The sequence below is a fragment of the Podarcis melisellensis genome (genome assembly GCF_964234715.1).
Source record: "Podarcis melisellensis genome assembly, chromosome: 2".
Classification (NCBI taxonomy): Eukaryota; Metazoa; Chordata; class Lepidosauria; order Squamata; family Lacertidae; genus Podarcis; species Podarcis melisellensis.
Genome location: NC_138529.1, coordinates 13,228,230 through 13,243,669, shown reverse-complemented (window position 1 = coordinate 13,243,669; position 15,440 = coordinate 13,228,230). Strand labels below are relative to the sequence as shown.

Genomic DNA, 15,440 nt, shown 5'->3' with positions numbered 1-15,440 from the left:
AGCCTGCCCGCCTCCCAAAATGTGAGAAGCAGCCGTGCTAATTTAGAGGGCACGCTGCCGATTCTGAGAGAGGTTTCTGTGTGTAGCTTTGCTTGCTAGGCTTACTTGCAAGGGGGAAATTAGCAGTTCCTTGCCATTCTTTCTTTGGTTAAGGGATGGAGGGAGAGTGGGACTTGCCTGAAACAAAAAGGCATATAACATTTGTAGGAATCAGAGTCTTAGGTGCGAGGTTTCCATCCTGTCTCAGGAAATAACCCTCAAGCCTAAAGGGATGGAGGTAACAATATGCTTGTTCTGTCAATGTGGAGAGGTGTGGAACCTAACATCCTCCTCCAACCCATGCGTTATTTTAAACTGCTTGTAGATGAGCTAGCCCTGGGTTATTTTTTAAAGTCAAGACAGCTCTTAGTTCTATTGTGAATCTTTCGCACAGATCTATTGCTGTTTTTCCTCTTATTCTTTTTTTTTTAAAGAAGGTTTTCGGAGGGTTGTCTTTTGGTTGTCTGCCCTAAGCCATGAGGATAGAAGACTGTTTGCAATCATTGGAAAACAAACCAGGCCACTGTCTTTTCCCAGTAGCTTGGGAGAGTGGTTTAGATACCCGGCTCCTGTGTTAAATCCATTAATGATGCCTATGCTGAACAATTTGCACCAGGTTTTGTGGTATAATTGAATGTGTAAATAGCTATTTAATATGGGTTGAAGATGGTCTATTGTAAAATGTAAATTGGATTTTAGACATTTTAAGGACAATGATATTTGAATCATAGCTGCTCTTTTTTCAGAGATGCTGGGGTTTATTTTTGCCAAGTCTGCATGTGAAAGCCAAACCTGTACAATAAGAGAGGAGTAGCTTCTTTCCAAATGTGAAACACAAATCATCTCTTGTTGCCTTGTGTAATTTAAATCATGCAATGCACTTTATAAAAAAATCAGTAGAATTATTTAAAGAGACAAATCTATATTTTAATTATAGTGGTGGTAAATATGATGAAGACCTAGAGGCGAATGCTATCTTTTTATTCCTCTGTACATCTTTGGGCTTTTTTTCTAATGGATAAATAGATCTAATATTTAAAAAACCAAAACCTATTCCAGAGCTTTATTGACAGGACAAAGAATGATTGAATACTGTTTTCGTAGTTGTAAGTGTAGAATGCTGTTACCTTATTAATAAAAACGTACTGCTTTGTGAGAAAAAAATCATTTCACTTGAGTGACTTACTTACATATTATACATGTCTGCTCAGAATTAAATCCCATTGAGTTTAGTGGGGCATACTCTCCCAGACAAGTAGAATAGGATTGCTACTTCATTCTCTCTGGGATGAAGTTGAGCTGCTCATAGCCAGGTTTTTAAAAGCAGATTTCCTGGCTGCACCAATTCCCCGTTATATACCCCACACTTCAAAGAAGAAAATCCAAATGTACACAGAGCTTTGCTCCACTCTTGCACCGGTCGTGGTGGTGTCTCCATAGGAGTCTGTAGTTCTTATCTACTATATAGTGGTACCTCGGGTTAAGTACTTAATTCGTTCCGGAGGTCCGTACTTAACCTGAAACTGTTCTTAACCTGAAGACCACTTTAGCTAATGAGGCCTCCTGCTGCTGCCACGCCGCCGGGGCCGATTTCTGTACTTATCCTGAAGCAAAGTTCTTAACCTGAAGCACTATTTCTGGGTTAGCGGAGTGTGTAACCTGAAGCGTATGTAACCTGAAGCGTATGTAACCCGAGGTACCACTGTATTGCGACAATTCATTTAGGAACCTGCCTTAGTTAGTAACTAACAGACACAGAAAAGGAGCACTTCAAGGATATTTTCAAAGATGCAACATGCCTGAAGATGAAAGCAAATAAGAGTTTCTGTCCCCAAAGAAGGTGTTTCAACATGCTTTGGGGAGTTTCTTTTAAACACTGAATTCTAATTGGAGGGGGCTGGGGGCTGATAATCCTCCATTGCAGGGGGTTGGACTAGATGACCCTGGGGAAGCCTTTCAACTGCACAATCACACACACACACTTTAGCACAAGGTTATTCAAAATCACTGCTGTCTGCCATCCTCATTTGTACCAAATATTAGAAAATGGGGAGAAGCGTTGCCAGAAGTCCCTGTTACACTGCATGAACAGGAAACGCTTTGTTTGGTCTGCAGACTCTTTCGCTCATCTAGAGGGGTGAAAACTGCCTTTTGAGGAAGCAGGTTTCTCAAATTGGGTAAGAAAATGTGGAAGAAAAAGAATAAAATGCTTGTCCCCTAAATATACTTACACATGGCTTCTATTTGTGTTCAGGAAGGCGGGTGGGTAGGACAATTACTGCTTTTAAACAACTCAACAACCTTCACCCTTCCTTAAGGAGCGTCACAGCAACCCTGTGAGGTAGGATAGACTCATAGCTGTCAACTTTCAGATTTGAAAATAAGGGCTTAGCAGCCTCGAAAATAAGGGATCAGCAGCCTCACCTGTCCCGGGGACAGTCTACGGGATATCTAACAATCCGTGATAGCAGCAGGAAACGGCGCTGGAATAAGGGAATTTGCTTCCAAAAAAGGGAAGGTTGACAGTTATGGATAGACTGAGAGGGAAGCAATGACGGGCCCAAAGTGAGCATGCGCAGCTGAGGGAGCATTTGAACCCAGGTCCTGTGCAAGACAACACGCAACCCACCAAAGTGGCGCACGTGCGCGTGTAGCTTGGGCTTTAAACATTTGAGAAACGTGCCCCAAGACGATGCCTGGGCGCTCCTCACGTTACTTTTACGAGACATGATGAAGAAGTGTTGTGAGCCTGATGGCTCCAACTCCCTGCCCGCTTTTTCCGTTGTTTAGTCGTGTCCGCCTCTTTTTGACCCCATGGACCAGAGCACGCCAGGCACTCCTGTCTTCCACTGCCTCCCGCAGTTTGGTCAAACTCATGCTGGTAGCTTCGAGAACACTGTCCAACCATCTCGTCCTCCGTCGTCCCCTTCTCCTTGTGCCCTCCATCTTTCCCAACATCAGGGTCTTTTCCAGGGAGTCTTCTCTTCTCATGAGGTAGCCAAAGTATTGGAGCCTCAGCTTCAGGATCTGTCCTTCCAGTGAGCACTCAGGGCTGATTTCCTTCAGAATGGAGAGGTTTGATCTTCTTGCAGTCCATGGGACTCTCAAGAGTCTCCTCCAGCACCATAATTCAAAAGCATCAATTTTTCGGGTATCAGCCTTCTTTATGGTCCAGCTCTCACTTCCATACATCACTACTGGGAAAACCATAGCTTTTACTATACGGACCTTTGTTGGCAAGGTGATGTCTCTACTTCTCAAGATGCTGTCTAGGTTTGTCATTGCTTTTCTCCCAAGGAGCAGGCGTCTTTTAATTTCGTGACTGCTGTCACCATCTGCAGTGATCATGGAGCCCAAGAAAGTAAAATCTCTCACTGCCTCCATTTCTTCCCCTTCTATTTGCCCGCTTTTTCACCCCTCTATAAAATCCCCGCCCCCTTCATCCCCGACAGTATTTCCCAAACTTGTAGTTGTTATTTCTGGACTACAAGTCCCATCATCCCTGACCACCGGGTCTTGCTAGCAGTGGCGTAGCGTGGGTTGTCAGCACCCGGGGCAAGTAATTTGCGCCCCCTAACCCGTGGATTTGCGCCCCCTAACCCTAACCCCAGATGTTGCGCCCGGTGCGGCCAGCCCCCCCTGTACCCCCCACGCTACACCACTGCTTGCTAGCAAGGGATGATGGGAGTTGTAGTCCAAAAAACAGCTGGAGACCCAAGTTTGGGAAACACGGTGCAAGGACATTGCAGTGCGCTTGGAGTCTCAGGAATACGGTAGAGGCGGGTGGGGCGAGCGCGGGGAAGGCAGGAAGCAAAGCGCCTTCCCGGGCCGGCGTTCCGTGGCTATGCGCATGCGCCGCGTGTTCGCTGGGCTCCCCCGCCTGACTCGCAGCCTCATGCCCGGCCCGAAGCGCCCCCGACCGGCCCGCATCGGCACCCACGGCGGCACCTTCCACTGCGACGAGGCGCTCGCGTGTTTCCTCCTGCGGCTGCTGCCCTCTTATCAGGTATACGCAGCTGGGGGCTTCTTACTCCGAAGTAACGCCCCCCCCGCACGTGTGTTGCGACCTCCTTAATCCGGTTCCGATTCGGAAGCCTTTTCGGCTAGCCTCCTTTTCCTCCCACACCCGAGATCCAGTACACACGTGACGTTCCACCCCCGTGTTGGGCTCTTGCAGGGCCTGATCCTGGAACCACCAGCAACTGCGTGGATGCGGCAAGCTGCGCGCCACGCAACTCCCCCGGGCAATGCACTTGCGCAAATATTTGAATTGCTAATTGCACCATCCGTGCAATTAGAATGAATGTGCATTTATGTATAAATGGGGCGTGGGGGGGGGTGTCCCGTCCTGGTTGGGACAGCAGCGTGGAGATAGGATCTTTAGCTGTTCCGGTATAAATGCACGTGGGCGTAAATCTCTGCTTGCGCATGTGTAAAACCTGGAGGTAAATAGCAGGGAATGTAGCTTGTTTGGTTTGCGGTATTTTATACAGTGGTACCTCGGGTTACATACGCTTCAAGTTACAGACTCTTCAGGTTACAGACTCTGCTAACCCAGAAATAGTGCTTCAGGTTAAGAACTTTGCTTCAGGATAAGAACAGAAATCGTGCTCCAGCGGTGTGGCGGCAGCAGGAGGCCCCATTAGTTAAAGTGGTGCTTCAGGTTAAGAACAGACCTCTGGAACGAATTAAGTACTTAACCCAAGGTACCACTGTATCCTTCCCTTTGGTCAAGACAGCAAAAGCAAGCACAATTTATTATATTGTAGTTCTTACAACTCCTGGCCGGTGTCAGTGGCCGTTCTGGGTATAAAGAGAATTCCACCATCAGCATCGCAACACTTCTCCCAGGTCGGATCCAGGAGCAGAATAGATGGCAATGCCCAGGCCAGGATGGCAGGGCGGTTTTCCCCTTTACATCCACGTTTCTATATATACCTGACAACTGAGGATCACGTTCTATGCAACTGATGAAGTACACTAAAGCTACACCACAATAAAATTTGTTTGTCTTTAAGGTGCCACAAGACCTTGTACAGTGGTACCTTAGTTTAAGAACAGTCCTGTTTACGAACGATTCGGTTTACAGACTCCGCAAAACCGGAAGTAGTGTCCTGGTTTGCGAACTTTACCTCGGTCTAAGAACGGTGGGAGGCCTCATTAGGGGAAGTGCGCATCGGTTTAAGAATGGTTTCAGTTTAAGAACGGACTTCCGGAACGGATTAAGTTTGTAAACCAAGGTGCCACTGTAGTTTTTGTTGCAATTAATTTGTTGCAAACCACACTAAGTCCTAATAGCATAAAGGCAGGAAGCAGGAGCATTGTACGACTGGAATGGTGTTGGTTTACTCCCTGCAAAAAGGCAATTTGAGGAGTTCCATCTTATTAGGACTTAGTGTATTTTGCACTTAATTAGAATTCTGCACCAGCGAACCTATATAGATTATGCAAATTTTCAAGTAGTTTTGCAGTTTCCATAATTTACACAGCTTCTCCTACCAAGCTTTAGAGGGGGCGGGGGACACAAACTGGGTGTCCCCTCTCCTTGCTTTCTGAGATGTCACCAGGTGTTGCCGAGATACTTTAAATACTGTCTTCAGTGTCGGGAGAGCTAGAAACTGTTCACTGTTCGTTTTTTAAAGCCATCATCATGCAAAGGGACGTGGGTGGTGCTGTGGGTTAAACCACAGAGCCTAGGACTTGCCGATCAGAAGGTCGGCGGTTCGAATCCCCGCGACGGGGTGAGCTCCCATTGCTCGATCCCTGCTCCTGCCAACCTAGCAGTTCGAAAGCACGTCAAAGTGCAAGTAGATAAATAGGTACCGCTCCGGCGGGAAGGTAAACGGCATTTCCGTGTGCTGCTCTGGTTTGCCAGAAACGGCTTAGTCCTGCTGGCCACATGACCCGGAAGCTGTACGCTGGCTCCCTCGGCCAATAAAGTGAGATGAGCACTGCAACCCCAGAGTCGGCCACGACTGGACCTAATGGTCAGGGGTCCCTTCACCTTTACATGCAGAAACACACACCTCACGAAGAAGAACTCAAGAGCTTGCATATAGGAGCAAATGGTCCCAGTCACAGCTGTTCATCCTGCCTACCTGGTGTATCTTTTTCACCTGAAGGCACCAAGGAATCGTGAAGGGATAGAGATCAGAAACTGCAAAGTGGACAGCCTGGAATAGCGCTGGGGCACCTTTTGTTTCACGGCTTTTGTTTGTTGTCGCCCTGCTGTGCCCTCAGGATGCAGAGATCATCCGGACACGGGATGCTCAGCTGCTGTCGGAGTGTGATGTGGTTGTGGACGTTGGAGGCGAATATGACCCTCAAAAGCATCGCTACGACCATCACCAGAGGTACTGTTGAATTCCTGCAGCCTTTCCTCCCAGTGCTGGCAGCTAGTGGAATAGCAAGGTTACCACAGCTTACTCTGGCAGTGGACCTTTCAAATCTCTCTTTTTTTAAATGATGTTTTTATTAAATCTTCCATATTATTACATAACTCCCAACATATACAGTGGTACCTCTGGTTGTGAACAGGATCCGTTCCGGAACCTCGTTCGCAACCTGAGCAGAATGCAACCCGCGTGTGTGGGTTGCGATTCGCTGCTTCTGCGCATGCTCGTGACATCATTTTGAGCATCTGCGCATGCGCAAGCTGCGAAACCTGGAAGTAACCCGTTCTGTTACTTCCGGGTCGCCGCAGGACGCAACCTGAAAAGATTTAACCTGAAGCAAACGTAACAAGAGGTATGTCTGTGTCTCATTTTTTTGTCACACATTTTCTTCTTGACTTCCTGTCCCTCCTTCCCTGGTAGTGGTGTTGTTATTAATTATTATCATTCCCCCTTAAGAGCTGCATTAAAACACATCTATACAGTCAAACCTTGGTTGCCAGACGTAATCCGTTCCGGAAGACTGTTCGACTTCCGAAACGTTTGACAACCAAAAACTGAAAGCAGAAGCCTCAGTACAATACAATAGGGAAACTCAAAACGGAAGCCACGTAGCACGTTCGGCTTCTGGAAATCGTTCGAAAACCGAAGCACTTATTTCCAGGTTTTCGGTGTTCGGGAGCCAAAACGGAGGCGTTCAGGAACCGAGGTTTGACTGTATTTATTTTCTAAGCCCCCCAAATCCATTCTCCACATTCTTCCATTGCTCATATCTCAAATCCTGCATGTGATTTCATAGAAGAATGATAGTTTGATCGGTAATCCACCAGTGGCTTCCATTCTTTTATGAAGATATCATTTTGTCCTCTTATTTTAGCAGTCAGTTTCGCCATTTCCATGTAGCCCATCGGTTTTATGAACAATTCTTCCATTGTGGGGAGTCTCTTTGTCGTTCCATTTATGTGCATATAAAGTTCTAGCTGTAGTTGTTGCATACATAAAAATGTTAGTCGAGGGTAGTGGTGTTTTTGAATCTCCACCCCTATTATCCCCAACCAAAAGGCTTTAGGTTTTTGGGGAACGGTCAATTTCAACATCTTTTTCAATTCATTGTATATCATTTCCTAGAAACCCTTAGCCTTTGGACCTTTCAAATCTAGTCCTATCCTATCTAGTGCTGCCCACCACCTTCTCATCTGCTGGGCAGTCCATGCTGAACCGAAAGGATGAAAGACAACAAGCCCAGGAGCAAAGAGACAGGAAGACATCATGGACATCATGTCCTAAATCAGGACAGAGAGCCTGTGGCCCTCCAGATATCGGGCTCCATCAGCTCCAGCCAGCACCACCAGTGGTCAGGGATGATGGGAGTTGTAGTCAAACAACATCTGGAGGGCCACAACCTCCCCATCTTTGCTGTAAGAGGTTCAGCCCTAACTAAGGAGAGTTCTGTAGTGGAGAAAACCTTGGTAACTTGAAAAAGTTGTGCAAACTGACATGCCTGTTTAGGTGCCCCTAATTCCCTTTCACATTCTACGTTGCCTTAAACAGCTTGTTCCAGATATATAATGCACTTCCCTCCCTACAATATCCCAGTTGCACTGCTGTTTCCAAGAGTTGCCCGTTAATAGGTAAAGGTAAAGGGACCCCTGACCATTAGGTCCAGTTGTGGCCGACTCTGGGGTTGCGGCACTCATCTCACTTTATTGGCCAAGGGAGCCGGTGTACAGCTTCCGGGTCATGTGGCCAGCAGGACTAAGCCGCTTCTGGCGAACCAGAGCGGCACACGGAAACGCCGTTTACCTTCCCACTGGAGCGGTACCTATTTATCTGCTTGCACTTTGACGTGCTTTCAAACTGCTAGGTGGGCAGGAGCAGGGACCGAGCAACGGGAGCTCACCCCGTCGCAGGGATTTGAACCACCAACCTTCTGATCGGCAAGTCCTAGGCTCTGTGGTTTAACCCACAGCGCCACCCGTGTCCCATTAATAACACACACTAATTGCAGTAGTTTGTATATGAAAGGGAGGGTCTCCTAGTTTTGGGTCTGGGGCCCTGGGAAATTTCCATCTCCTTGTGGTTGGTATTATTTACTTGGAAAGGGGAGTGTTCCAGGCTTTCCTCCCTCCTTCGGGTTGTTCTTTATTGACTCCTCCGATCCCTCCTTGTTCCCACAGGTCATTCGGGGAGTCCATGCACAGCCTGAAGCCTGATAAACCTTGGCAGACCAAGCTGAGCAGTGCAGGGCTGGTTTACACCCATTTTGGCTCTGAGATTTTGGCAAACCAGCTGGGCCTCAAGGAGGAGGATCCTGTCGTGCGTGTGCTCTATGACAAGGTACTTGCGTGTGTGCATATCTGTGAGATCCCTTCCCAACATCAAAAGCCTCCGGAACAATGGGGGAAATGAACGAACTCAACCCCTTGGCTCTTGCAGGGATACAGAACATGTGGCCCACTGGGTATTAGGGAAGTTTTTTTATGTTTAATGCTGTATTGTGTTTTTAATATTCGATTGGGAGCCACCCAGAGTGGCTGGGGAAACCCAGCCAGATGGGCGGGGTATAAATAATAAAGTATTATTATTATTATTATTATTATTATTATTATTATTATTATTATTATTAATTGCTGGGCATCTCCACCCCTGCTTGAGAGTCCTGCAAAAGATCCTTGGTGTATTCCAAATTATTCTGGGCCAAGGTGTAAGAAGCACAATGCACCCCACATTTCTGAATTAAGATAGGAGGTGCATTTCGCTCTTGAGGCCAAAATATCTATTTTTAAACAATGAAAGAGCAAGAACCATCTGCCTCGGGTCCCCTTTGTTCCTACATGAGTCACTGTTTGGAACATGCAATCTAACTGGAGGCTGTGTGCTCTAGAGCGCCGTCAAATGGAGCCAATACAAAACGCCAAATGAGGTCTTCACGGCAGGAAGTTGTTATTAAACTTGGGTATTGCTGTCTGATTGTGGCCACAGTGACCGGGGTAGTGAGATCTGGAGTCCCAACAACATCAGGAGGACCACAGGTTAGCCACCTTGGTTGTAGTGGCGGGGGTGGTACTGATCCAGCACTGCTGCAATATGCATATATCTGTGGGGCTTCCCCTTGATGCCCTTTCTGCTTCATGAGACCTTGGGAAGTATCTGCCATGCCCCTAAAGTATGCAGGCATGGGGGCTGAATCTTACCTGGCTTCCAACCTCTCTGTGATCCACAAAACCTACTTTTCCAGGGCAGGTCACTAAACTGAACTTTCTTGTTCTCCCCCTCCCTCTAGTTGTACGAGAACTTTGTGGAAGAGATTGACGCCATAGACAACGGCATCTCCCAGTGGGATGGGGAACCTCGCTATGCCATGACCACCAATGTGAGCTCCAGGGTTGCCTACCTGAACCCCCGCTGGAATGACAAGGATCAAGACACCGAGGTCGGGATCTGAATTGTATTTGTATTTTCCAGCTCTCTGTGTCCCAGTTAGGAAAACGAAGGAGTGGAGTAAATAGACCTCCAAGTAGATTTAGGCATAAAATACCATATTTTTCGCTCCATAAGGCGCACCTGACAAAAAGAGACACCTAGTTTTTAGAGGCGGAAAACAAGAAAAAAAATATTCTGAACTAAACAGTGGATGTACGATTTTTGTGGTTCATGCTGTGGCCACAGACATGTGACCTGACGGTGAGTTTGGGGTAGCCCAATGCAAAAATCCTGAGAATCCATGTGGATCCGTGCTTTGTAACCACGTTTTTGCGCCATTGCAGCCCCACGAAACAGTGGGTGCGTGATTCTTTTGGTGCAGGCTGTAGCCATGGACATGCTATGTGATCTGATGGTGAACTTGGGGTGACCCAATGCAAAAATCCTGAGGATCCATGTGGATCCGTGCTTTGTAACCACGTTTTAAGTGGGGAGGGAAGGAAAAACACTGAAGGGACAAGGAGCACGAGTGGGGGGGATGGAGAAGGAGGCGGCTAACAACGCAAGAGAGGGGTTTATGGGGAGGGAAGGAAAAACACTGACGGGACAAGGAGCATGTGTGGGGTGTGTGGAGGAGCTTTTCAGCTCGCTGAGCCAGGGAGGGAGAGAGGGAAAGAGAGCACGGTTGCTTTAAAGCGGCTCCTCTCCTGCTTGGTTGCTTCAAAGCGAGCGACGGAGGAGGGAAGGAAGGAGAACCATCGATCCTCTGCTCGCGACTGCAGCAGATCCCTCCGCCATCCGTAGGCATTCGCTCCATAAGACGCACAGACATTTCTCCTTACTTTTTAGGAGGAAAAAAGTGCGTCCTATGGAGCGAAAAATACGGTAATAAGACACATTTGTTAACTTGTGCCTTTCACTAAACGAGGAGCTGGTTGGGTGACTTCTGAATGATGGCGCTGCATCCTTAAGAACCAGAGTGCGACCTTGGCAGTTAATTCAGGAGATCTATGGAGAACAGTTTAGATTTGCGCCATTGCAGCCTCTTCTAATCTGCATGAAGCAGTTGTGAGCAGAGGGCCTCAAGGTGTTGTGCGAGTGCGTACCCCAGATTGGTCAAGCTTTGCAACGTCTCAAAGCGACCGGCAATTTGTACTGGGATGTCCGTTCCAACTTCCCAAAGGCTTTTTCCACCCGTTGCTGCCAACTCGGGTTCAAGTGCTCCGGGGCTTGGCACCGCAGCTCAGTGCCCTAATCTCTTTCCCTGCTCCTTGTGGCGTCTGTGGCCTGGTGTCTGCCTTTGCCTGACCATCACTGGCTAGGACGTGTCTCTCCTGCCCGCTGGAGCAAATCTCAGCTGATAAAGAGCAAAGAGGCAGCAGCAAAACCCGAGTGGTTGGCTTATCTCGAACGGTGTTGAGAGAGGTTGTCCAGGGCCGCCACTTTGCACTCTCCAAACAAGCCAGTAGCTCAGGCATGTGTGGGGCGGGCTGCACGACCCGAGGGAGCGATTCCACATGGCTTCGGAGTAGATAATTTGCCGACCCTGTGCTTTGTTTCCCAGCCTGGTTTCCAGAAGGCCATGGAGCTGGTAGGCAACGAATTCTTGGACCGCCTCGATTACTATTACCGTGCCTGGATTCCTGCGCGCACCCTTGTGGAGAAAGCCATCCAGCAGCGCTTTGAGGTACCACTGCCAAGAGGAGGGCTAAAGTACAGTGGTGCCTCGGGTTACATACGCTTCAGGTTATAGACGCTTCAGGTTACAGACTCCACTAACCCAGAAATATTACCTGGGGTAAGAACTTTGCTTCAGGATGAGAACAGAAATTGTGTTCCGGTGGCGCGGCAGCAGCAGGAGGCCCCATTAGCTAAAGTGGTGCTTCAGGTTAAGAACAGTTTCAGGTTAAGAACAGACCTCCGGAACGAATTAAGTACTTAACCCGAGGTACCACTGTACTCTGAACACACCTCTGAATGTGCTTCCATCTCCTGTTCTCACAAGCACCTGCTTTCCCGTGAGATGAAATATCTCATGAAGTGGCTCCCCAAGGAGGAGAAGGGTGTGCATTGGAATTGCAATTTCATGGTGTGTGCACATGTAACTATCTTGCTGTTTGCATGAAGGGGAAGGGCCATAGCTAAGTGGCTGAGCATCTGTTTTGTGTGCAGAAGGCCTCAGGGTTTAATCCCCAGCAGCTGCTGGTAGGATCCAGGAAAGTCTGGAAATCCTGGAGGGCTGCTACCAGTCAGTGTAGACAATACTGGCCTAGATGGATCAATGGCCTGAGTTCTAGCAGGTGGGAGGACATGGGTGGAAATGACTGGTAAATAAATAAAATAATAATAATAATAATAATAGTAGTAGTAGTAGTAGTAGTAGTAGTAGTAATAGTAATACATTATTTATACCCCACCCATCTGGCTGGGTTTCCCCAGCCACTCTGGGCGGCTTCCAACAGAACACTAAAATACAATAACCTATTAAACATTAAAATCTTCCCTAAAGAGGGCTGCCTTCAGATGTCTTCTAAAAGTTTGGTAGTTATTTTTCTCTTTGACATCTGGTGGCAGGGCGTTCCACAGGGCGGGCGCCACTACTGAGAAGGCCCTCTGCCTGGTTCCCTGTAACTTGGCTTCTCATAGCGAGGGAGCCGCCAGAAGGCCCTCGGCGCTGGACCTCAGTGTCCGGGCAGAATGATGGAGGTGGAGACGCTCCTTCAAATATACTGGACCGAGGCCGTTTAGGGCTTTAAAGGTCAGCACCAACACTTTGAATTGTGCTCGGAAACGTACTGGGAGCCAGTGTAGGTCTTTCAAGACCGGTGTTATGTGGTCTCGGCGGCCGCCCCCAGTCACCAGTCTAGCTGCCGCATTCTGGATTAACTGCAGTTTCCGGGTCACCTTCAAAGGTAGCCCCACGTAGAGCACATTGCAGTAGTCCAAGCGGGAGATAACCAGAGCATGCACAACTCTGGCGAGACAGTCTGTGAGTCTCAGCCTGGGTACCAGGTGGAGCTGGTAGATAGCCGCCCTGGACACAGAATTGACCTGTTCCTCCATGGACAGCTGTGTCTCTTGGTTTCCACCCTGGCAGAAGCTCACTTTGCCAGTTGTGGAGCCATAAGGAGAGAGAGCACATAATATAGAAAGAGGAGAAAGATATATAGAAAGAGGAGAGGTTAATACCTCCAGCGGCCTGATGTAGCCCCTAGGTTTTGCACAGGAGTCTAGAACAGTCTTACCTGGCGGACATCTCTCACCTTCTTGCACATAGTCCTCCTATGTCTCTCGTTCAGGTGGTGCAGTTGGTGACTATGAATGACATGCATCTCCTTCCTTGGCAGGTTGACCCTAGCGGTGAGATTCTGGTGTTGGCCCAGGGTGGCTGCCCATGGAAGGAGCACCTTTTCAACCTAGAGCAAGAGCTGGGCGTCAAGAAGCCTCTCAAATTTGTCCTGTACACGGATCTGGGAGGCCAGTGGCGGGTCCAGTGTGTTCCTGCTGGGCTGCACACCTTCCAGAACAGGTGAGCAAGGGCTCCGAAATGCCCCACACACACACTTTTGTCCTGTATTGTGGGATGGGGAGAGCATTTTGAAATCCCATAGCTCTGGGGGGCCCCCAAATTCAGGACACCATCTCTCACCCTTGCACCCTAGACCCCTAGACTTACATTTTTATTTAAACCTGATTAATAATTCTAGGGACGTGGGTGGCGCTGTGGGTTAAACCACAGAGCCTAGGGCTTGCCTATTGGAAGGTCCGTGGTTCTAATCCCCGCAACGGGGTGAGCTCCCGTTGCTCGGTCCCTGCTCCTGCCAACCTAGCAGTTCGAAAGCACATCAAAGTACGGCCTAGGACCCTCGTACCTACGGGACTGCCTCTCCTGGTATGTCCCACGGAGGACCTTAACGGTCTTCAAACAAAAACATCTTGGAGGTCCCGGGCCACAGGGAGGTTAGGTTGGCCTCAACCAGAGCCAGGGCTTTTTCGGCTGTGGCCCGATCTGGTGGAAGACTCTGTCACAAGAGACTAGGGCCCTGCAGGACTTGACATCTTTCCGCAGGGCCTGCAAGACAGAGCTGTTCCACCAGGCCTTTGGCCAGGGTGCAGCCTGACCCTCACCTTTGGTAATCCTCTCAGAACTCTAGGCCAATGGTTGCCATTAATTTGATTTGAACTGATTTTATAATGAATTGATTTTAGAATGTGGCATTATTTTACTGTTGTTGCTCTGAGCCCGACTTCGGCTGGGGAGGGCGGGTTATAAATAAAATTATTATTATTATTATTATTATTATTATTATTATTCTTTCAGTCACTCTTGGCTCTCTTGCTCTCCCTCCCATCAGGTTGTCGCTTCTGGCCGAATGGTGTGGCCTACGCGATGAGGAGCTCTCTCAGGCCAGCGGGATCCCCGGCTGCATCTTTGTGCACTCCAGCGGCTTCATCGGGGGGAACCACACCAAGGAGGGGGCGCTAGAAATGGCACGGAAGACCTTGGCGCGGCAGGTCGAATCCGGCGCATGCAGCTCATGAGTTGGACTCGGGGGGAGAGGGACAGGTTGTGGGCTTGCCATAAACTTTGATTTTTATTTTTTTTTTAAAAGGAGCTTTTTTGTATCTTTTGTGAGGAAAATTGTTGGTAGAAGTAAAGGGGCTGAGGAAAACCCAGCCAGGTGGGCAGGATATAAATAATAACATTATTATTGTTGTTGTTGTTACTACTACTACTACTGCTACTACTACAGTGGTACCTCTGGTTACATACGCTTCAGGTTACATACGCTTCAGGTTACAGACTCCGCTAACCCAGAAATAGTACCTCAGGTTAAGAACTTTGCTTCAGGATGAGAACAGAAATCGTGCTCCGGCGGCAGCAGGAGGCCCCATTAACTAAAGTGATGCTCCAGAACGAATTAAGTTCTTAACCCAAGGTACCACATTATTATTATTATTATTTATTATTATTATTATTATTATTATTATTATTATTAATTTATTAGGGTCACCAACTTGGGGGGGGGTGGCGCATTTGGAATTTTGGGGAAGAAAGCGTTATTATTGGGTGCCAGTCGCAAGACGACTGCAGCATGTGTGGTGGGGTATGACCCAAGACAAAATGGCGGTCACTTCTTAAAGAGAAGGAAATGAGACAGGATTACAAAAGGGTGTGGGCAGTCTCCTTCCCCAACTGCTTCGTAAGTGGGGGGGGGAGAGACATCTACGTAAGCCGCTGCCCCCCACAGTCATTCGTAGAATTTTTTGGCACCTCTCCACAGTTCAGAACGGATAGGAGGGTGAGCGTTCAATCTTGCCATCCAATGAAATATTTGTGGGCACGTTCAATGAAGGAGAGGCTGAGGCAGGGCAAACGGCAACTGAGCGGGAAGAGCAAACGGCCCCTTGTGCAGTGCACATTTTCCTGGGTATATTTTACAGAGACCGTTTTGTGGGCACCGCAAGTATTGAAGGGGACACGGGGGCCTGTAGGTAAGAGGTAAACCCTCAAAGCCGTAGCAGGACAACAAATGAAAGCAAGCCTTTGGGAATGGCTTAAAGCTTCGCCAGCTCTTCCCAGAA

General features: G+C 48.3%; 1 protein-coding gene across 1 annotated transcript; it reads left to right on the top strand.

The window, feature by feature from the left end:
• Positions 1 to 3,846: 3,846 nt before the first annotated feature.
• On the top strand, positions 3,847 to 14,396 carry MYG1 (MYG1 exonuclease; the record flags this gene model as incomplete). Its single annotated transcript, XM_081898881.1, has 7 exons — positions 3,847 to 4,045; positions 6,280 to 6,392; positions 8,609 to 8,768; positions 9,715 to 9,864; positions 11,419 to 11,541; positions 13,202 to 13,383; positions 14,210 to 14,396. The coding sequence occupies exons 1-7, from the start codon at positions 3,884 to 3,886 to the stop codon at positions 14,394 to 14,396; spliced, it is 1,077 nt and encodes a 358-aa protein (XP_081755007.1). The 5' UTR covers positions 3,847 to 3,883.
• Positions 14,397 to 15,440: the final 1,044 nt, after the last annotated feature.